This window comes from Lactuca virosa, chromosome 3, assembly GCF_052849685.1.
Source record: "Lactuca virosa cultivar CGN04683 chromosome 3, Lactuca_virosa_CGN04683_v6, whole genome shotgun sequence".
NCBI classification, from domain to species: domain Eukaryota; kingdom Viridiplantae; phylum Streptophyta; class Magnoliopsida; order Asterales; family Asteraceae; genus Lactuca; species Lactuca virosa.
This window is the reverse complement of record NC_136428.1, coordinates 295797531-295822026: the sequence shown is the minus strand read 5'-3', so window position 1 is coordinate 295822026 and position 24496 is coordinate 295797531. Positions and strand designations below refer to the sequence as shown.

The 24496-nt window shown below is 38.8% G+C and overlaps 1 protein-coding gene across 1 annotated transcript; it reads left to right on the top strand.

The window, feature by feature from the left end:
* Positions 1 to 17165: 17165 nt before the first annotated feature.
* ACS (acetyl-CoA synthetase) lies at positions 17166 to 24259 on the top strand. The gene is made up of 18 exons (XM_079086444.1): positions 17166 to 17558; positions 17926 to 18069; positions 18155 to 18310; positions 18764 to 18886; positions 18962 to 19130; positions 19244 to 19326; positions 19412 to 19513; positions 19589 to 19677; positions 19747 to 19837; positions 20278 to 20391; positions 21580 to 21656; positions 21779 to 21857; positions 22296 to 22364; positions 22444 to 22619; positions 22849 to 22905; positions 23000 to 23090; positions 23197 to 23295; positions 23897 to 24259. The coding sequence occupies exons 1-18, from the start codon at positions 17361 to 17363 to the stop codon at positions 24080 to 24082; spliced, it is 2103 nt and encodes a 700-aa protein (XP_078942570.1). The 5' UTR covers positions 17166 to 17360; the 3' UTR covers positions 24083 to 24259.
* Positions 24260 to 24496: the final 237 nt, after the last annotated feature.

The following is a 24496-nucleotide window of genomic DNA, read 5'->3' as shown; positions in this document are numbered from 1 at the left end:
GCGTTGTGGTTTTTGTCTTTGAAAAACATACGAAATCTTTGTTAAGTTATTTTCAACAGTGCTTTGGTTTGAAAAGAATCCTTCATCTGTTATTTTCTTGTTGTCATCTTCGACCATTTTGTGGAGTTCTGGTTTAATGTTCTCAACATTTCCAGTAGTAACAAACACTTGATTTGGAAAGACAACATCATCAGTACACTTGAAATTAGGATGCACCACTTGATTTGTTTCCAAATAATGGGCTCTTTTTTCAGACAACACTTTGTCAAAATTTTCAGTGTCCCCAGATACTTGATCAACAACAACACGAGGAATATCTTTTTCTTTCGAATCTTTGTTTGATGAGACCTTTTTGTCCGAATTGTCATCATCATTTTCATCATCACTGCTATCCGTTTGACTATCTCGGATATCCACAAAATCACAATCTTTCGAAGTAGAAGGTTTGTCAGTGTCAATCTTAACCTCCAAATCCTTAAGTTTTTCCTTTCCTTTAGATTTTGACGCGACATTAATGACAGACAACTGAGAACAATCAACATCCTCAATATCACTAATTTCGCTAATATTGTCAGAGTTATCTTCAATGTCGGCAAAATTAGATTGAGAATCAGATGTTGAATTCTCAGTCTTTTTCAATATTTTGATTTGTTCTGATTTAGATAAAGTATCATTCACTATATCAACTAATGCATTCGTATCCAGACATTCATTTATTTTGACAATTCCATAAACATATCTATCATCTGGGATTTTGTCAAACTCAGCAATAGTTTTCTCACAATCATACAAAATATAATCAACCTTATCTTTCTCAAAAGCTAGAAAAGGCAATAATTTTCTATGTTGCTCTTTGCTTATTTCCCACGAATGATGCAAATCAGTTAACTTTCCATACAGTCTTTTAGCAGTGTTACAGTAGATATTACGTTGTGCTAACAGAAGTTTTACATCACTAGTTAATGAATCTCTATCACACATGATGTTTGTGACTTGTAATTCTAAACACTCAATCTTACTTATTTTCGAATATAAACGCTTTTGGGTCTCTAACAACTGCATTGACAATTTCTTAGCCTCATTGCTAGCAGACACAACAATTGAGTTAAAATAAGTAACAGTTTCATCAAAAGATACTAATTCAGAGTCATAAGCACTTATTGGAATATTAAAAGATTCAAGAATAGAACGTACCTTAGTTGTCATTGGAGACTTGTCAGCAGATTTTGTTACGAAGCATCGTCCAGTCACCTTATTCTCCTCTTCATCCGAATCTTCTTCATACTTCGCATACATTGCCCCATGCGTTGGATTACACATTTCTTCATCATCTGATCCCGAAGACCGGATTTGATAAGTGTCATCTTCTTCCTACTCTCCTTTTGCCACCAAAGACAAATTCTTAGCTTTAGCTCTGACCTCCTCCAACCTCTCGACATAGTACGCTTCATCCTTGACTATGTTCTTCTTTTCGTCTTTCTTACGAAGTATACAATCATTAGATAAATGATTTGCCCCATTACAGTAGTGACAATCCACACCTGAATCTCCTTTTAACTTTTTCTCATTCTTCACCTCAGCAACCTTTACATCAGTCTTCTCAAACTTCTTCTTCTCCTCTCCAGCAGCGTTACTTACAAAACTTCCTTTTCCTTCATTTTGCTTGAACTTCGGATTAAAAGGCTTCTTGAAAAACTTTTTGACACGGTTGTTTGAGTAAAAAGCAATTGCCTCATCGTCCGAATTCATTATAAAACCTTCTTCTTCCTCAGAATCACCTTTTTCAAATGTTTCTTTCTCAGATACTTTGGAAACAAGCGCTAACGGACCTCCCAGACTGAGCTTCGACTCCTCAGCCATTTCATTCACCTCACTTTCGTGAGTTTTCAATTGATTGTACAAATCATTAAGAGTTGAAGTATCGAAACTCTGCTGATTCTTCACCATCATACTTACGCTTCTCCATTCTTTACGAAGACCCATTACGAAAATGAGATTGAATTCCATCGTTGTTCTAGTAATTCCATAACGATTACAACGATAAATCAACTCATTCAGACGATCGTAATAAACATCAATTGTTTCAACTTCCTTTTGTCTGAAATCCTTCAGCTCCACTAAACATTGCTTAACATAATTGATTTTAGTCTTCTCGCTTCCTTGAAACTTCTCTTTCAGATCATTCCAGATCTCTTTGGCAGTTGTACAACTCCTCACATAGTTGTACACAACTGGAGGCAATGCATCGCGCAATTCTCTCATGCATCTTTTCTCCAATTTCTTCAAACGATCAGATTGATTTTCAACACTAGAAGTTCCAGAAGATGATCCAATTGGTTGAACATTAGCTGGAGGAGTAATACTTCCAGAGATGCAAGACCACAACTCTTCATCGAGTCCATTTAAGTAATCCTGCATGCGATCAGCCCATTGATCATAGTATTCAGGAATAAGCATCAAAATCTTAGTAGAAGATCCGAGCAGATGAGAGAAAGAAGTCATTGAGTTGAGATTGAAGTTCGCCATTGATGTACGGATTTTTAGAATTCAATGAGAATTTGAAAGCAAATAGCTGAATCGAATCATGAAATAAAATCTAACACTTGATTCAACAAATCAGTTGCAGAATCGAATCACAACTGAAGATCTAGAACGAATTTTCACTTCAAAAACTGCGGAAACTTTTTGAACCGGAATAGATTCAAAAAAAACTTTTTGAAACAGAGTGAAAATCAGATCGCAGAATATGATTCCTGCTCTGATACCAATTGATGAAGTGTAGAATCAAGTATGAATCAAAATCAGAGTCAAATGAATGTAGATTGAACAAACGATGTAAATAAGATCTGGTTTCTGCTCATTTATGCTTTCAACGTTTACAGAGAAAAATAGACAAGTTTCGTAAGGACTCACCTCTAACTCTAGTAAAGTTCCCTATTTATAGGAACTGAGAAAGCATACAAAAAATACTAAGTCTTAGACACTTAAGCTTCGTACGAAATACACCTTAGTAAATAAATTTAACAAACATTCGAAGGGTACAAAAGACTTTGACATATTACAAATAAATTCGACCCTTACACTTTCATAATCATAACATATGAGTTTAATGTTCCTTTAATGGCAAGACTCTTGAAAATCCATAACTTGAGGACAAGTTATGGACCTCATAAAACAATTTATGGGAAAAGACTCTTCAAGTTTCTTAACCTATGACTCTTTAATAATACTTTTAAAGAAAAACTTTTGGTTTTCCATAACTTGAGGACAAGTTATGGAATCCATTAAAGGCCATTAAGATCACGAATTACACTAGCAAACAATTTGCACATAATTCCTATGATCTACCAAAACTCATAAGCATGAACATTCATAATCAACAATTTTCAAGAATTACATAAACACACATAAAACTTGAAATTTTTGATAATAGCCATTGAAAATGGATTAGCATAAACATTACACCATCTAAAACAAGTTTTATAAGACCAAAATAGTTTAGGGTAATGTTTCTAGTCCATTTCCAGCAGCCAAACTCGAGAATCTGCAACTTGGAGACAAAACTCGTCGAGTTCTCTAAGGAAATCGTCGAGTGCATGTATTAACTCATGAACTCGGCGAGTTTTTGGCCAGAACTCGTCGAGTTTTCCAGTCTGGGCAGATTTTGGTTTTGGAAAAACAAGTTTGCATCAAGTATCAAGAAAACAAGCCTAGACTCTGATACCACTGAAGGGTTTTGAGCATTCTACCACTCCTAGGGTGTACATGCAACCCTAAATACCTTGGATCTATGTTTTCTCTATTATACATGCAGACTTGAAGTTTCCAAGTTATTACCCTAACTAGCATACAATATTTGATACATGGGTAATAAAACAAGTTAGAATACATACCTTTTGTTGTAGCTTGATTCCATGGAGCTTACGAGCCTAGTGCCTCAAGTGTGACACCTCAAATGGTTCACACAAAATCACCAACATCTTGGAATAACTTGGGAGAAAAGGTTCTTATGCTCAAATCGGCTAGCCCTCACATATATGTATCACTAGTGCCAATTTTGTGAACCAAGGACTCCTTTATATATTATGGAGGATTAGGGTTACATCCATGTAAATCCTAATACCCATGACCTTTCATTTACATAGGATCCATGGGTTAAAAGCTCCATGGACTATCCATAGACTTCCATACACTCTTAGCCCATCCTAAATAAACCTTGGTATATTCCATATATATATATATATATATATATATATATATATATATAGATATATATATATATATATATATATATATATATATATATAAGAGTCCATATTTAATTAGCCTCTTTTGATCACTAAATTAATTCCAAATTAATTCTTGATCAATACTAATTAAATAATATGATTTCATATTAATATATTAGAACTTATAATATATCAATATAAATCACAAATAACCTCTTCTCGCAAAAAGTCTATCCAAATGTTCCGATGCCATGCAACCCAAATGGACCATGCCAAATCGGGTCAAGTACATATCAATTAAAGTTATGGACTTAGACACTAATCCAACAGTGCCTGGTGTTTCTACAACTATAGCAAGCTTGGCATACTCCATCTCCAGATGCCTGATTGGGTGGTTGGAATGGTGTCTTACAGAAACGAGTTGTGTGCCCCTTTCTGCCACATTTTTTGCGTTGCATTTCTATACAAACTCCCAAGTGATGGAAGTTTCATTTGTTACACATGGGCATGTTTCCAGCGTAACGACTGGGAGTTGTTGGAGTAGTGGGAACAACAGCAGGAACGGTAGCAGCGTGGACTGCCACAGTCTGTTGCTTATTGGAGGGCTCCCGTGATGACTGGCCCTTGCGCTTGTTCCAAAACTTTTTCTTCCCACCACTTTCCTTGGGTGGTTCAGGAACGGCTGCTACGGGTTCATGACCATCCCCGTGATCTATCAGAGTCTGCGCTAGACACTTGGCGTTGTCAAATGTGAGAGATTTAACAGCCAAGACGTTCCCTTGAGTTGGGGGTGTCAATCCCCATATGTACCTCTCAATTTTCTTGCTTTCCAGGGTGACCATCCCGGGACACAGAAGAGCCAGGTCGCTGAACCTAGCAGTGTACGCAACAATGTCGGAACCCTTCATCTTCATGTTCCAGAGCTCGTGCTCCAGATTTTGCATCTCGCCCCGTGGGCAATACTCCGCAAGCATTACTTCTTTCAAATTCTCCCAACCCATGTCATTGGCTACTAGCAGAGTTAGGGATTTGACTCGGCTATTCCACCAAGTCAGTGCTATATCGGTGAAGGTGTAGGTGGCAAACTTCACCTTGCTTGCCTCGGGCACGCACAGATATCGAAAATGGATTCGATCTTCTCGAACCAACGAGTTAGGGCAATGACACCTCCATTTCCGTCAAAGGATTTGGGTTTTACATTCATAAAATCTTTCTAGGAACACTCCTTCGGGTGTCCCTGGCCACCATCAAGATTAAGGGGATGGGTACCACTTCTCGATCCGATAATGCCGCTAGAATTAATCTGCGACATTGCGGCAGCCACAATGGTTGTAACTGCTGCTTGGAACATAGCAGGATTGAACTGAGGAGGTGGTGGCGGCGGATCCATCGGAGGGTTGTTGTTCTTTCTGTTAGGTCTTCCTGGGAGGCATCTTTCTCTAAAAGATATAAGGGGAAATTGACGATAAGCCTTCTACATTGATCATGAATCGGATATTTTCGAACAAGATATATTTTAATCCTATAGCGTTAACAGAGATCTACAATAAAGGTTTACTAACATAAACAAGGAATTGCAGGTCTTTCATTTGTGAGGATCAGTACTACTTGTAACAATTTTGTGCAGTGTTATAGAATTATAAAATACTCCTATAGTATTTTAACTATGTACTTCATTAGTATCGGATTTGGTGAGTTTTAGACTTGTTGCAACACCACAATCACTCCCAAACACATGTTGGTCATATCTCGGACAAATATAGTTGATCAGGTTATATTGGCCCTACATATGATTACATAACTATTCAGGTTTAACCATAGTGCCCGTCTCGTCCTAAATACTTTTATGTAGTTCTTACTATGATACGGTTTCTAGTATGTATGTATACTTGTATACTTCTTGTAAAATACTTAAATTTTAAAAGTATACTTTTAGTTTCAGAGCGCTTCGGCCCCTTTAGTGTTTGTAGTTGTATACCATTTAAGGTTCGGTATACTTAGTTCACTATAAACAATAGCTCTGGTATCAATCTGTCACACTCCCAAACCGAAACGTCGGAAACGTTCAGGGGCGGAGGATGTCATGTATAGTATCACAACAATTGCATCATAGTAATCAAAGTAAACACAACCATTACATTGAATAAGTAAAATATTTACATCTGTTTGATACATAGATTATATACAGCAAAAGTATAACAAAATATAAAAGACGTGACTCTATACGCTCCGTCTTCTCAAAAGCCTGCAGAAGTACCTGTCTACTGATTTTCTGAGAATACAAGCGGTTTTGAAAAGAGTATCAGCATTAAAGCCGGTGAGTTCATAAGCAATTTTTTGAAAAGAAAACCTGTCTACAAATCTGATAAAATGGTTACATGTTCTCAAGAAAATCCAATATTCTCTTTAGTTTTGAAAAGTGGTCTTTAACCCTAAGACCGAAATGTATGTTCATTACTGTATTGTTTAGTTATATATGAAAGTGTTAGTTTATATACCTGGATACCACCAGTAATATTGTATAGTATTGTTTGGTATGAAAACTATGATATGAAATCCCTGGCTATCACCAGTAATGTATAGTATGTTAGGAAGACCTTGGAATACTCCAGTATGTATAGTAGATCTATTACTTTAAGATAAAACTAATTGAAGTTTTACCATTCATACATTAATCATATTATTTAGTACCAAATTTATGAGTTGTTATAACCATAATTGACCATTGAATTGCCTGAACGACGTTCTTCAGGTGTCAGAATCGAAATGACTTTGTCACCCAAGCCTGTCGGCCTAACTGTAGCTAACAGTTGCGGTGCGGGATTGTCAGTCCCGTATAGATCTATACAAAAACTCACGTTCTCCCTCCAGGAGACTCTTGTTATAATCTCAAGACTTTTGTTAGTACTTAGGTAAGTACGCGAAGATGCTCACTCATAAAATGCTATACTAACGATTTAGTGTAGAATAAAATGAATCCTTTAAATTTATATGACTGTTTGTATGTTCCATAAACTATACCTATAATAATTTATATGTTTGTTAATGTATACAGTTTGTGTGTTATACTGAAAACTTTACAATTATGTTGAAAACTTCCCTTATGCTCAACATTTTACAAAAGGGATAAAGTATCTAAGTGTTTTATAAAATATAATGATCTTTTGATTGTATCAATCGCATAAGTTTTAATCCTGTTTAAATTCTTTATATAAAATCATAAAATTATCTTGTCTCTTGCTTCTATCCTCCGCCTAAAAACGTTAAAAACAGTAAAAGTGCAGGGGTATGAACTCACAGTTGGTTGCGTGTATGTGTCGGACAACGAGACTGGAATGAGGACCCTCGAGTTGTTATACGCGAAGTTAATGGGATCCTAATAATAATTAAACACATATTTGCATTTAAATTAGCGAATCCATTAGTTAAAGTGTTAGAAAAACACTTGCTTTTGGTTAAGGAATGTTACCGAGACTCGATCGAGGTGGAAGAAGTGGGTTTACAGCCAAGATTCCAATTGGGACTGATTGCGGCCGTGAAAGGTTCTCGGCCGTGAACTGTTCTCGGCCGTGAACTGTGTTCGGTCCTTGAATGGTTTGCGGCTTTTGAATGGTTTGCAGTGTGTTCTTGGTGAAATATGAAGACTTGAAGGGTTCACGGCCGTAAACCCTTCAACGAAGGTTGTTTGGTTGATGAAAAGGTGAACTTTTGAGGCTTCACAACAACACCCAAAGATGGATTAGATGATTTTTGGTGGATAGATTGAGTTTTCGGTTGGTGGGTTTAGAGAGAGAAAGTAGTGTTTTCGGCCAGACTTGAAAAAATGAGGGTGAAACACATACACACACACACACACACACACACACATATATATATATATATATATATATATATATATATATATATATAGGCTGGGTTCACGGTTGGAGGTGGGGTCCCCAGGCCGTGAACGGTTTATGGATGTAAACACGTTTGTGGCCATAAACACCGAGATGACGAGACTTGGCTGATTTTCGAAGAAAAACTTGATTTTTCGCACGATTTTAGACCCGACACTTATATAAATTTAATTTATATGATATAAGTTGTTTTCAACCCTTACAAGCTTGACATAATTGACAAAATAAATAAAATCCGAAATTTTATTTAACAGGATTTGACTTTCATTGACTGAAAAAGGTTCGGGTTGTCACACCTGTATGCTTGGTATGGTTACTCAATGCTCGAATGCTGCTTGCTTTGTGCTTTTAGGAGTTCTAGTTATCTTTAATTAACTAGTAAACGAATACATTAAGTTACATATTGCAAGGACTAAATAATTTAAGAAGGTTAGGTATAGCCCTATTGCGTAGCTCTTGTTTGAGTCCAACCGTTGTAGGGTAGGATCTCTCATTTGAAGAATTATATGGTCTTAGTGATATGTAATGGTATTCGCAAGCTAGTTAGGTAAAGGTAGTAGGGATTCCTTATGCAGCTGATGGCAGAGAGTAAGTCGTAGAGTTACCCTAGGGTAAACCTAGGATGAGATTAGTACATCAAACAGTAGTAGTGGAAGGGACTTGGTGAAGTCAAGGCAATCCTTGAGGAAAGTATGAATAGATGTGGAAGGTAGTATGGGCCCGTACTATTGAAAGCAGAGGATTCGTACTCGTGTCAAGGAGGGCTGAGATAGAAACAGGGAACTTTTAGAATGTGTGAGACCTCTCGAGGTTGTGTATGACCCTGACGATTATGTGTTTTGTTTCAGAATAATGGTGATTACGCGTCACAGAACAGGAGGTTCAAGGTCTGGGTCAGGATCAGGTTCGGGTTCGGGTTCCGAGCCAGTCGATGAGGGACTGCACGAGTTCACAGCGTCTGAGATCACTAGAGGCATCCTTGAGTCGACCCCGATGATTTCCAGGTCGATCAAGGAAGGGATTATTGAGCTGATAAAGGATAGCCTCAGGGCATTTCGGAGCGACATGGCGTCTACTCAGTCAGGGACACACATACTCTCCTTCAAGGACTTCAGGGGATGTGGTGCGCCAGAATTCCACTGGGTGAAGGACCCCATTGTTGTCAGGAGGTGGATTACAGACATGGAGTCTGCTCAGTTGACGAGCTTCTGCCCTGAGGGGTCGAAGGTCCGATATGTTGCAGGGTGTTTGAGGGACAGATCTAGAGATTGGTGGGAGGCAGTTAGTGATTCGTTGGGAGCCCCAGCCATTGAGGCTATGACTTGGTCAGATTTTGTGACCAGGTTTAGGGCTGAGTTTGCGCTGGTTGTGGAGCTTCAGCAGTTGGCCACAGAGTTTATGAAAATGAGGCAGACGACTGAATCGCTGGAGAAGATTACCACCAAGTTCAGGGAGAGGGACTTAGTGGTACCTCAGTATGCAGGGGATGATGAGATGCGGAAGACCCGCTATCACGACATGTTGAGAGCTGACATTCGGAAACATGTCAGCTACTCGGCATGCTCGACATTAGATGACATGATTGCGAGGGCGAGGGAGATGGAGATTAACATTGAGCACATCCGGAAGAGGAAGGCGGAGGCTGAGCAAGGTACTAGGGTTTAAGGGAAGAAACCCAAGAGATTCGACTCTAGGTCGAAGGGCCAGCATGGCCGAAGCCGCTGTGGGAAATGCGGAAGGTCACATGAGGGAGTTTGCCGGACTGGGGGATCAGGCTGCTACAAGTGCGAGAAGACTAAGCACTTTGGCAGGGATTGTACTGCCCCTACTCCCATTTTTCAGACATCAGACCTGATTTGCTTTCATTGCGATCAGAAGGGCCATAAAAAGGCCAACTTCCCTAGATTGACAGCAGCAGCGCTAGTGGCGGCGCCAGCTCCAGCGACCCTGCGGATCACAGATGGCCGACAGGGCAAGATAGATTCTGCAGTGGTGAGGAGCCGAGCTTTCCAGCTGACCGCCGAGGAGGCGCGTGCCACACCAGATGTGGTGACGAGTATGTTTTCTTCTCCCTAACTCTTATTTCATGTCAGTTATGATATTTATGTGTTATATTTAGGATCGTTCCATGTGAACGACATCCCAATTCAAGTGTTATTTGACTTGGGGGCTACCCGATCATTTGTCTCTCTTGCTCTTAGCAAGAGGTTTTCTGAGTCTTCAGGCATGCTATATTGTCATTTAGAGGTCGAGATTGTTGAAGACCGATCTGTCCGGGCATCAGAGGTTTTCAGAGATTGCGTTTTGAGGTTATACGACGAGCGTTACCTCGTTGATTTGGTTCCCATTCCGTTACGTGGGAACAAGGTTATCATATGTATGGACTGGTTGAGCCCTAATGGGGTGGTGATCGATTGTGCGCAACAGCTGGTGCGTATCAGGACCCCAAGTGGGGGAGAGCTGGTGATTCAGGGCGAGAGGCCGAAGCGAGGACCAACTTTGTGCTCAGTAGCGAGGGCTAGGCGCTACCTTCAGCAGGGTTGCGCAGGGTACGTCGCCTACGTTATGGATACCCAGGAAGAGCTTAAGGTGACCGTGAGTGATGTACCAGTGGTGCGAGAGTACCCGGACGTATTTCCAGAGGAGCTGCATGGGATACCTCCGGAGAGGCAGGTGGAGTTCCAGATCACCTAGTCCCCGGTGCGGCTCCGATGGCCAAGACACCATATCGGTTGGCTCCTCCCGAGATGCAGGAGTTGTCTACACAGCTGCAGGAGCTGCTAGACAATGGATTTATCAGGTCGAGCAGTTATCCTTGGGGAGCCCCGATCCTATTTGTGAAGAAGAAGGACGGGTCACATCAGATGTGTATAGATTACCGGGAGCTAAACAAGGTAACGGTTAAGAACCGTTACCCACTCCCGAAGATTGGTGATATCTTTGACCAGCTACAGGGGGCATCTTGGTTTTCTAAGATAAATTTGCATTCAGGCTACCACTAGATGCGATTCAGAGAGGAGGATGTGCAGAAGACTGCTTTTCGGACTCGCTATGGCCATTACGAGTTCGTGGTGATGCCCTTCGGGCTCATCAATGCTCCTGCCGCGTTCATGGACCTCATGAATCGCGTGTGCAGACCGATGCTGGATCGATCTGTGATAGTTTTCATTGACGATATCTTGGTTTACTCCAAGACGCAGGAGCAGCATGAGGAGCACTTGCGAGAGGTGTTGGATGCCCTGAGGAGGGAGAGCTTGTACGCCAAGTTCTCCAAGTGCGAGTTTTGGTTGCGCGAGGTGCAGTTTCTGGGGCATCTTGTCAACTAGAACGGAATTTTAGTTGACCCGACTAAAGTGGAGGCCATGATAAGATGGGAGGTTCTGAAGTCTCCATCTGAGATTCGAAGTTTCCTCGAGTTAGCAGGCTATTACCGGAGATTCATACAAGACTTCTCCAAGATTGCAGTACCCTTGACCCGGCTGACAAAAGAAGGCCGTTGTATTTCGTTGGGGGCCTGAGCAGCAGACAGCGTTCGAGACCCTAAGGCAGAGGTTATGCGAGGCGCCGATCTTAGCCCTGCCAGAGGGCGTGGAGGATTTTGTAGTATACTGCGATGCGTCCATTTCGGGTTTGGGCGCAGTATTGATGAAGAGAGGGCACGTCATCGCTTACGCCTCGAGGCAGCTGAAGCCTCACGAGGCGAACTACCCGACACACGATCTGGAGTTGGGGTGGTTGTTTTCGCCCTCAAGATTTGGCGACATTACCTCTATAGGGTCCGTTGTACCATTTACACGGATCACAAGAGTCTGAGGTACCTCATGGATCAGCCGAATCTGAACATGAGACAGCGTCGGTGGCTAGATGTGGTGAAGGATTACGACCGTGAGATCCTATACCACCCGGGGAAGGCCAATGTTGTGGCCGATGCTCTTAGCCGCAAGGCATCCCCGATCAGAGATATTTGCTTGCGGATGACAGTAGTGACTCCGCTGTTGGAGCAGACCCGAGAGGCCCAGCAGGAGGCTATGAAGGAGGAACATCGGAAGAGTGAGCGTACTGTGGGTAAGGTTTCCTCCTTCAAATATGATAGTCGTGGGTTGTTGACACTACACCGTAGAGTGTGGGTTCCATATCATGGAGGTGTGTGCCAGGTTCTGATGAAGGAGGAGCACAAATCCAGATTTTCTATTCATCCCGGGGCGACGAAGATGTACAGAGATCTTCGTCCTGATTACCGGTGACCCTGCATGAAGAGGGATGTAGCCTGGTACGTCGAGAGATGCCTGGCCTCAGGAAGGTCAAGGTAGAGCACCAGAGGCCTCACGACAATACACATCCGTTAGATATCCCTATGTGGAAGTGGGAAGATATTACTATGGATTTCATCACAAAGCTTCCCAGGACCGCACGAGGGGTGGATTCGATTTGGGTCATCGTGGATCAGTTGACCAAGAGTGCTCATTTCATACCGATCCAGGAGAGCATCTCGGCCGAGAAGCTGGCTGATATCTACATCAGAGAGGTAGTAGCTCGACACGGAGTGCCCGTTTCCGTGATTTCTGATCGAGATGTGCGATTCACTTCCAGATTCTGGAAGAAATTCCATGACGAGTTGGGTACTCGTCTGCATTTTAGCATGGCTTTCCACCCTTTGACGGATGGTCAGAGTGAGAGAACCATCCAGACCTTAGAGGACATGCTGTGATCATGCGCATTAGACTTCAGTGGTAGCTGGGATACCTACCTTCCCTTGGCAGAGTTTTCCTACAATAATAGCTACCACGCGAGTATCGACCATCCTCCCTTAGAGATGTTATACGGGAGGAAGTGCTGAACCCCGATATGCTGGGGTGAGGTTGGACAGAGAGTCATGGGGAGTACCGAGGTGGTACTCAATACGACAGAGAGGATCCAGTAGGTCTGAAGCAGGCTTCAGACTGCTCAGAGTCGGCAGAAGAGCTATTCCGACAAGCGCCGATCGGACCTGGAGTTTCAGGTGGGAGATAGGGTTCTCCTGAAGGTGTCACCTTGGAAAGGTGTCATCCGATTCAGGAAGTGGGGCAAGTTGGGCCCCAGATACATTGGTCCTTTCAGGGTTGCAGCCCGGGTGGGCAAGGTGGCGTATAGGCTGGATCTGCTAGCCGAGCTTAGTCAGATCCACAATACCTTTCATGTCTCCCAGCTGTGGAAGTGCCTGGTAGACGACTCTGCGGTGGTGCCTCTAGAGGATATCCAGGTTGATGACAGCCTGAACTACATTGAGCGACCAGTAGCCATCATCGACTGGAAGATGAAGGATTTGAGGAACAAGAAGGTCGAGTTGGTGAAGGTGCAATGGCAGTACCATAAGGGCTTAGAATGGACATGAGAGCCGTAGGACGAGATGAGGGAGCACTACCCGGATCTTTTTTCAGATGCAGCAGCAGACTTTGAGGACGAAGTCCAAAATAAGTGGCGGAGATTTGTAACGCCCGGTTCCTGGTACGTATTTTAAATAAGAATTATGCATTTTTACAAAGGGACTCAATGAGTTGGAGGCCCCAAACTCGTCGAGTAAGAATTTGATATGTTGGACGCGGGACTTGAAGTCTACTTGACGAGTCGAGGAGCCTCGACTTGACGAGTAGGCTTGCCAGAGTGAAACCCTAATTTTCAGGGTTTGCACCCTATTTAAACACCTTAACACCCCCATTGTGGCCTCCCTCATCGCCTCCCTTAGTCTAGAAAACCCTAATTCGAAACCCTAACCCATTTTAAGTGTTCTTGAGCCATTTTTGTGTGTTCTTGGTGGTTTTGAAGCTTGAGAAGGAAGAAGAAGCTTGGGAGTTCAAGAAGAAGCAAGTAGATCCAGAGGTTGTGTCCCGTTTCCAGCTTATTTTAGGTATAAAGTTTATACCTTGACCATTCTTCTATTAGATTTCTTCATGGAGTAATTTAGGGCTTTAAGGAGCCATTTTTGGAACCATTCATGGATGCAAGCGTGTTTTAGGGTTATGACTTCAGATCCAGGGTCCTTGAGGGACTCCATGGCATAAAGGTGCCAACTTTATGGCCATGGGAGTTCCATGCATCCTATGAACCAGTTTTTAGGGCTTTTTGAGCTAAATAGCCCATCATGAGCGTAAAGTTTGTAACTTTACGTGTTATATCGACCCTAGGAGGCCAGATCTATGTTTTGGATGCGTTAAGCCCGATTGAAATCGACTGTATAGTTTTGGATCATAGGGGACTCGACGAGTCGTTCTTAGGACTCGGCGAGTCGGGTCGTGGTCCCCCCAACCTTCTCTGTTATTTAGAAACTTGTTGAGTCTAGAAGATAACTCAGCCAATTAGACGTGTTTTGGACTCAAAGGTCAAGAACTCGACGAGTCCAAGGATGAACTCGCCGAGTCAGTGAATGAATGTCCCGACTGTATGAAGGAGAACTCGACGAGTTCAAATGGAAAGTCCCGATTCTGTCATAAGGAGAAACTCGGCGAGTTAGAAGGTAACTTGACGAGTCAGATCGCGAATTTGAGATTCTCTGAATTATGGAACTCGACGAGTTGATGGACCAACTCGGCGAGTTGAGTCAACCAGGAGGTTGACTTTGACAGAGCGTTGATTTTGACTTTGACTTTGACTTTGACTTTGACTTTGACCATTACCCAAGATTGACCCTTAAAGGGGATATGGATATGAAGGAGTAACTAAAGGAGATTGTTATGTGTAGGAGTTTGAGGAGAGTTGATAACGACACCGAGGACAGTTCAGTTACTGCACGACATTGAGGTGAGTTACCTTCCAGTAGAAGTGGGTCTAAGGCCACAATGTCAGCCCACTAGTAGGAGCAGTTAGTTAGATGATTGTCTTCGTGATAATTGTCTGATATGCCACTATCTGTTATGCTTTATGTGATAGTATGTTATGTTATTATGTGGTAGTGGTAGGGGTGAAATAGTCCCTAGTTACCGGTTGAAAGATACCGAGGGGGAGGCCAGCTCCCAGTTATGCTAGGCGGTTACTGGTTGAAAGATACCGAAGAAAAGGCCAACATCCAGTTATGATATGTAGTTACCGGTTGAAAGATACCAAAGGGGAGTCCAACTCCCAGTTATGCTAGGCGGTTACCGATTGAAAGATACTAAAGAAAAGGCCAGCATCCAGTTAGTCCATGCAGTTACCGGTTGAAAGATACCGAAGAGATAGGCATTATGTGTTTGTATGGTATGTGGTATGATGGGGAAACTTACTAAGCTTTGTGCTTAAAATTTACAGTTTTTGTTTCAGGTCCTTCTTCTTCAAAGGGAAAGGAGCCGGCTCGGTAGCAGCGCATCACACCATTATTTTCCGCACTATGATGTTATGGGGATTGTACTCTGACATTATTATTCCATGACATGTTTTATGACATTTGACTTAGACGTTTGTGGGTTTGATATGATATTGATGATGTTTTTAGTAAACTGTTTTATAAATTACTTAATTAAAAACGAAATTTTTGGTTTTGAAATTTGGGATGTTACAAATAAATTAATAAATCATTCTTCTCTCTCTAACAGTCATCCTATTCCATTGCCAGGTTTGAAGGCAACCTAAAAGGACATTGCTACTATCAATTCAAGTTTATACCAATTATAGTTATGGGCTTAGACACCTAATCCAACAGTTATACGTTGGGCGTAACCCATCTTACGTTGGGCGTACCCATCCAAGCACATGCATGCTTCCTTGCATGCATGGACTGATCCGCCAAATCTTTCCGTTAGGGGCTAATTCTGTCAAAACTTTCAAAGTGTCATAACTCACTCTTCCTAAGTCCGTTTCCAACCCCATGCCAACTGATATTGGGGTAATTCTATCAAAACCTTCAGATTAAAACCCAAAACCATTAAAAGACCGAGATATCAATTTACAGTCATACCCTTGGCTTCCGAAGACATAATCGAATACATGGTTCACTTATACCATGACAACTACATCCGATATGGGCTAAATCCTTCCTTGCCCAAAGCTCCTAACCTCATAACAACTGATATTGGGCCGCAGCCCCAAGCAACGAGGTAAATCTGAAACCGAGTGTTACATCTAGTCTTCAATGAGAGCAAGAGAGGGAGAGAAAGAGAAGCTACATTTATGAATCTCAAAAGGAAGAAAGCAACCAACAAACGAAAGCCTTTAGGTTGTTTACACACATACACACACACACACATCTGAGAGGCTATACATTCATTTAATGCTAATGTATGACAAGTAAGAGGCTTGTCATGTGTAAGAGAAGTCAAACAAGCAAGCACATCCATGCCTTGCATGGGTGTGACCATATGTTTGTCCAAGATGGGGCCAAGAAGTGTTAAACACCCTTTCTTAAATAACTAATGTACATATTAATGTTAGTGATATCTAATATGCCAAAAAATATGCACATGGCATATTATATCATATAACATGATATAATAAGTAGTTATATCCTCTAGACACATTATTTTCATAAAATAATATTTTCCCTAACTAAATATAAGAGTTGATTATATTTATTAGTAATCATATAAATAATAATTATTCAATATGTGCCAACTTGATTAAGGTCTAACCCTATAAGATCATATGTTATTAGCAAATATCATTCAATAATAACTCTTAAGGATATAGATCTAACATATCCATAACATATCAACACCTTCTCACCCATTATAAGTTTATAACCATATCAATAATGTTCAATTCTAATAACTTCAAGTAAACATGCTATTTCCATAGAGAACAACACGTCCTTTAAGCTCTAATCCATCGGTGTCAGTATTCAAGTACGTTTATAACCTGATCAATAATGTTAAATTCAGACGGCTTCAAATAAACATGTTACTTCCATAAAGAACAACACGTCCCTTGAGATCCAATCCATTGGTGTCATATATCTAGTGGAATTAATAATATTTTCATTTAACATGGGTAGAACGAATAAGAAAAAAAATATTTAATTTCTGTTTTATTATATATAATATATAATATAATAATAATTCCAACAAGCCCTCGTAAGTATACACACATGCCATAGATGCATTCATGGCTATGATGCTTGGTTCCATATTCAAAGAACCGACACAGCCGGCCGTGATAAGTGTTTAACTCCAACAACAGGAGCAACTTGGTTGGGTCAATTTTGCTGCACTCTCGATTTCTTCATCTTTCTCCAACCGAAGAGGAAGGAGAGTTGACTCTCAAATCCGTTCGAGTCACGTTGCCGATCATGGCAGCTAGGAAAAATCTGACAACAACTAATCACCTCCGTCATTTGGAGTCAATGGCGACTCACCCGTCGGGCGCCGGCAAGATACCAAGGCTTAATGCCGTGATACTCGGCGAATCTCTTGCATCCGAGGAGGACGATCTGGTTTTTCCCAGTCACGATTTCTCCCAACAGGCACACGTACCCTCTCCCCAAAAGGTATCATCCTAAAAAAGTGATCAATAGCAGATCATCTGCATATATTGTTTTCATTTCGTCGGATAAATAGAGTCGGTGTCGAGTCAAATACATAAGTTTTGAACTATAGAAGCGATACTCTTGTTTTGATTATTGAGAAACGATTGATGTCTACATGAACATGTAGCACTATAATTTCAGTGAGAAAATATTTTGACCTAAGAAGTAAAAAGAGAGGACATAACGACTATTTCAATTTGAAGTTTTCTACTTTGGATTTTCAAAATACTAAGTAAACTCTAATCACAAGAAGGAAACAAGTCTTATTTTCTGTTGTTTTTCATAAACACTTTCATCATATAATTGATGATTTGGGGCACCATTTCAGTACTTGGAGATGTACAACAGATCAATTGTAGACCCTGGTGGCTTTTGGTCTGATATTGCAGCAGAATTCTATTGGAAAGAGAAATGGGGTCAACAGGTTTACTCAGAGAATCTTGATGTTACAAAAGGGAATATCAAAATTGAGGTAAACAATACTTTTTATCTTTCTGACATCTTATATCACACAAATCGGCCATTGGCCATTCCTATCTATCTATCTATCTACTCAGTGGTTCAAGGGTGGCATCACCAACATCTGTTATAACTGCTTGGATAAAAACATTGAGTCTGGGAATGGCGATAAAGTTGCACTTCATTGGGAAGGAAATGAGCCTGATGTTGATGGCTCTTTGACTTACAGACAACTGTTTGAGAGAGTCTGCCAGGTTTGATTCTTTCACAACTTCTTTTACTTACTCTGCTTATATCGAGTATACAAATACAAATTATCAAATGGGTTAAGATCACAGAATATCAACTTACTTACTAGATAGAGCAACCACAATAGGAGCTTTTGCAACAACTTTTTCAAACCAAAAAGCTCTTGAGAAATGAAAAAGCTATTGGATGAGCTTTTTAAATTATTGTGTGGGTCCCATATACAAACAACCCATAAAAAGCAAATGGATTTAATTTAAGTTTTTTCTCCTATCGTGGATGCTAGTCATTTTACTTACACGCCACATAGACGCCATGTCAGCAAAACTTAGTTGTATACCTTATAAGGAGTGACGTTCTTGTGAGTAGAATGACTTAGTATGTATGAAAAAAGGTAGGAGAAATCAAAAAGTAGGTTGTGTTTTTTTGTGATTTTATTCTTCTTACATTTGATTTGACAGCTTGCAAATTTTTTGAAAGACAATGGTGTTAAAAAGGACGATACTGTAATTATTTACTTACCCATGCTGATGGAACTGCCAATCACAATGCTGGCATGTGCTCGCATTGGTGCTGTCCACTCGGTAAAGCCATTCAAATTCAAATTATATAAAATTTTATTTCATGACTATCCAGAAATATTAAACTTTGAGTTTCAGGTTGTTTTTGCTGGATACTCTGCAGAATCACTTCTTCAAAGAATTATGGATTGCAAACCAAAGATTGTGGTAACTTGCAATGCGGTTAAAAGAGGGAAAAAAGTACTCAATCTCAAGGAGATTGTTGATGCTGCACTCTCAGAATCATCTCAAAATGGAATATCTGTAGGTGAGATCTTTTGATCTTATATATAGTAGATGTTTTCAGAATGCATATGCATATATTTATTTGCCTATTCATGACAATGACATTGTTTTCTTCTTCTATGTTACAAAAAATAGATTCATGCTTGACATACGAAAATGAATCAGCCATGAAGAAGGAAGATACTAAATGGCAGAAAGGAAGAGATATTTGGTGGCAGGTAGTAATACTATTTTCACCTACAGATATAATTTATATCATCATGTTCATTAAACTTTAGGCCTTTTGGACTTTTTTTTTTGCAGGATGTTGTTCCTAAATATCCTACTACATGTGATGTGGTGTGGGTGGATGCGGAGGATCCACTTTTTCTTCTTTATACAAGTGGAAGCACCGGAAAGCCCAAGGTATTTAAGTTTCTTATAATTATGTTTTTCTTCTCATTTTTTTTTCAATGAATCATATGCTGGTGCACGTGATAGGGTGTTCTGCATACCACAGGAGGATACATGATATACACTGCAACAACATTCAAATATGCATTTGATTACAAAGAATCTGACATATATTGGTAAATCTTGATTTTTGAAATAGTGGTGGCATGTCATCATATTTTCTAATGATCATCACAAAATTTTAGGTGTACAGCTGACTGTGGTTGGATTACTGGACACAGCTATGTTACTTATGGACCTTTGCTTAATGGAGCAACAGTTATACTTTATGAAGGGGTAAGTAAAGCAATTCAGTTTTTGTTATTACTGTATACAAATAAAGTAGATTGTCATTTTAGGGAGCCAAATGGCCCGACTCTTGTTTCTCTTTAACACAATGAAATTCTCCTATAAGCCATTTAAGAAATAGCATTGTACTTCTGTTTATTTGTTTATTATATCACCCTGCTTTCATTTTTTTTTTCCAATTACCAAGGCCTTGTACTTTGAAAAATCTACCCACTTATAGTGTTATGCTTTCATTTTTTTTCCTTCTTATTTAGACATTGTAGTTTAAAATTCTAGCCAATTATAAGAATGAGTTATTTGGGTGACATTGCTTTTATTGGGTAGATTCTGCAAAATACAATGTTGTAATAGGAGAAAATGAAAGTAGGGTATTATAAATTATAAATTATAAGAAAGTATGTTGCTATTTAACTGTTTAAATGCATTAGGTTCCTAACTACCCAGATTCTGGACGTTGTTGGGAGATTGTTGACAAATACAAAGTGACAATATTCTACACTGCTCCAACACTAGTGCGATCTCTTATGCGTGATGGAAACGAGGCAAGTTTTCCTCTTAATTTTCTTATATGTTTGCTGTTTCTATTGGAATGAATATCTTTTTTTTTAAATATATACTTTTTACTCCCTGATTAGGTCATGCCTCAATGAAACAACCCATAAGAAAATATATTTGTTATCAACAATACCAATAGAAAAAAAAATATATTTTTTTGCATTGTTGTTTAATAACAATGTTACCTTGCTCTTCTCCTCTTCTATGACCATACTTCACTTACGTAAGAGGGCGAAAGATCTGTTATGAACTCACTGAGAAGATAAATCACAACATTAAGAATAAACAAGCTTCACTGTTTGTAATTGATGATACTCAAAATAACACAAGAAAAAGCCTATTGCTTACTAGAATCTTGAGAGTCTAGTTCTCTCCCAAAGGTACAATGACTAGAAATTCTACAAAAGATACCCTACCCTCTTTTCCTCTATGCAGTCTGTTCCAGCAACTAAAATAGTATAAATACCCAAATAAAAAGATGCTCTTTATCTTTGCTAAATTCCCATAATTACCCCTAACTAACCACTTGACCAATATCAGAGGTATATCTATGCTAAGTATTGGATATATTTTTATATATATATTTTTTTACAAAATATGATTGTATACCATGATCATAAACAAGAAAAATGTCATCACATTTCGCTTAATAGTTTTAATATTTTGTCCTTATAAAATCAAACTTTTTTTTTTCTTTTGTAAAAGTGGTTGGTATAAAAAGTCATATTTTAAAAAGTTGATGTTATGGAACCAATCAAAATTTCAAGAAAAATAAGTTTATCATTTTTTAACATATGTAACACATGCAAACCAGACACATTTTTTTTACAAAATCTTAAGTTATAAACCAAGTCACTTCTGTAAAAGAAATTCAAATTCGTGAATAGTCATTTACAAAACTTTATCATTTTAAAAGCACATACTTGGAGATTCATCGTCATGAAAGTATGAAATAAATTTTAAAAAAGGATAGGAGTGTTCAAAGTGAGAAAAATAATGAAGAAATGTTTATAATGTTATAAACACTTAAATGGATCGACCCACTTTTTCCACCTGTTAGCAGCCATGATTTGTTTCAAATTCTTGACCCTGTTTTTAGGTTGGGAGGGGGGAGGGCATATTTGTAATTTTTCCTCTAATCACATATTAATCTTGTGTGTGTGTTGACCATGCAGTATGTTACTCGATACTCTCGTAAATCTTTACGGGTTCTTGGTAGTGTAGGCGAGCCCATCAATCCAAGTGCATGGAGGTTCTTTCCCTTCTCGGCTTTCATATTTATTAAAATTTTTTTTTTTTGCAAAAAAAAAAAAAAAAGATTTTTATTGTTTGTAACTTCATCCGAAAATTCCTTTTATTGACTTCACTTGACAGGTGGTTTTTCAATGTAGTTGGAGATTCAAGGTGTCCAATATCAGATACCTGGTGGCAAACAGAGACAGGAGGCTTCATGGTACACCCACCCTCATATTAATTAATTACCCTTGACTGCAGAAAAAAAAAAGAAGCAATGTAGTTCTATTTATTTGTTTATTACAGCATCCTACTTTGTATTATAGCAATTTTTGGAAAATCTACCTAATTATAGACGAAGCAATTTTCACTGCTATAATTGGTAGATTTCTCTAAAGCACATTGTTGCAATAAGAAAATATCGAAAGTACAATGTTATAATTGGATACATCTCCTGGTTTTCAAAGTACAGTGCCTTAATAAGATATATATATATATATATATATATATATATATATATATATATATATATAGATTTGAAAATCAGAATGCTATAATAGAAAGAAATGATGATAAATGAAAGTATATGTTGGTATTTCTTACATTTAGCCGTATTAGTAATAACTATGATTGGTGTTCACCTTATTATTGTCTCCAGATTACTCCTTTACCTGGAGCATGGCCTCAAAAACCTGGATCTGCTACTTTCCCATTTTTTGGGGTTGAGGTACCCTACCCTACCCTACCCTACCCCTACAAAGAAAATGAAATTGTTAGTTATTTAATTCTTGATTTGGTAAGTGCAGCCTGTGATAGTGGATGAGAAGGGAAAAGAAATTGAAGGGGAATGCAGCGGGTATTTATGTGTTAAAAGCTCATGGCCAGGGGCATTTAGGACTCTTTATGGTGATCATGATAGATATGAAACAACTTATTTTAAGCCATTTCCTGGCTATTATTTTAGTGGTGATGGCTGCAGTAGGTAATTTTTATTCATTCATCTCATCTCATCTCATCTCATAGGTTGCCTGATAAGCTCTGATAAAGTAACAGATTTTGGTAAATATAAAATGACATAAAGGGTATTATATAACCAAAAATGAGCATATATTTGGAGAACTTGTGGAAAAGCTGCTAAACTGCAATAAGCTCAAAAAACATCATATGTTTTATATTCTTGAGTTAGGTGAGAATGTTAAGTTTTGTTTTAGGGACAAGAATGGATACCATTGGCTGACAGGGAGAGTTGATGACGTAATAAATGTCAGGTATATCTAATAAAAAATAAATCAACACAACAGAATAATACCAAACAAGTTTGTATTTTATTTATTAATTTATAACGCTTTGGAATATCAACAGTGGACACCGTATTGGTACAGCAGAAGTTGAATCAGCTCTAGTTTCACATCCTCAATGTGCTGAAGCAGCTGTTGTTGGTGTTGAACATGAGGTAACTCTCTCTCTCTCTCTCTCTCTCTCTCTCTCTCTCTCTTTTTCTCTCTCAGGTCAGGGGCATTCTTGGTACATGAATTTATGATATGTTTTTGTGTTATTAGGTGAAAGGGCAGGGGATATATGCGTTTGTTACTTTGGTGGAGGGTGTTCCATATACTGAAGATCTTCGCAAAAGCCTTGTGCTTGTTGTTCGAAACCAAGTAAGTTTTCATTTTTAAATCTAAAAAATCTTTTTAAATTTATTTATTTAGGGCTTGGAATGCCATATTCTTTTTTTTTTTTTGATCAAGTTTAGTCTGGATATAACACAAACAGAAAGAAAACAAAGAAAGTAGAATGGACGAGCATTATGAGTTTCCATAGAGAGAGAGTTAATTGGATAAAGTTATTGCTATTATAGGAAAAAATGGAAGTACAATGCTACAATTGGGTACATGTTGTAATAGAAAGAAATGAAAGTCAAATGTTATAATAAGCAAATGTTATAACAGCGTACTTCCATTGATTCGTTTATTATAGCATCCTCCTCTAGTTTCTTCTTATTACAACATTGAAAAACTTATTCAATTAAAACAATGTCATCCAATGTTAATAAGAAAAGAATTGAAAATACAATGCTATACTTGGGTAGATTTTTGAAATAGGAAAAACTGAATGGTAAGGTACAATGCCATAATCAGGTAGATTTTTCAAAAGTTTTTAAGAAAAAAAAAATGTACAAGTACAATGTTGTAATAAAAGTATAATGGTATGTTTTGCATATATTTTTTTTAGTAAATTGGTTATTATTGTATATATCAGATTGGAGCATTTGCAGCTCCGGATAGAATCCATTGGGCACCAAGTCTTCCAAAAACAAGAAGTGGAAAGATAATGAGAAGAATTCTAAGAAAAATTGCATCTAGACAGCTGGACGAGCTTGGTGACATCAGCACCCTAGCAGATCCATCTGTAGTCGATCAGCTTATTGCTTTAGCTCATTCCTAAATTAAACAGCTTTTATTCAAAAACCACCAAATCCAGATTGACACATGAGGCTTTGATTGTATTAAAGTTGGCAACGGTTACATGGTCATGTTTTTTTTTTTTTTTTTTTCCGAGTCTTGTGAGGTATTTGTGATAATAATTCGGCTGATTTGTGTAATAACTCCATTTCTTTCAACATATACAGACCAACACTTTTTTTTAAAAAATATATATATATCTATAAACAAATAATTGTTGTGGTTAATGCCTAATCTTTTCAAAAATGAATTTTTGAAAAGAAAAATCTAAATAAGAATATACATAAAAGTGAATATGTAAAAATAGTAATTGTATTAGAAAAAATCATTCTTGTAAAAACACAGTTGTAAAAGAAGTTGAAAAAATAAAACAAATTCGGAAAAAATAAAAAGTGGA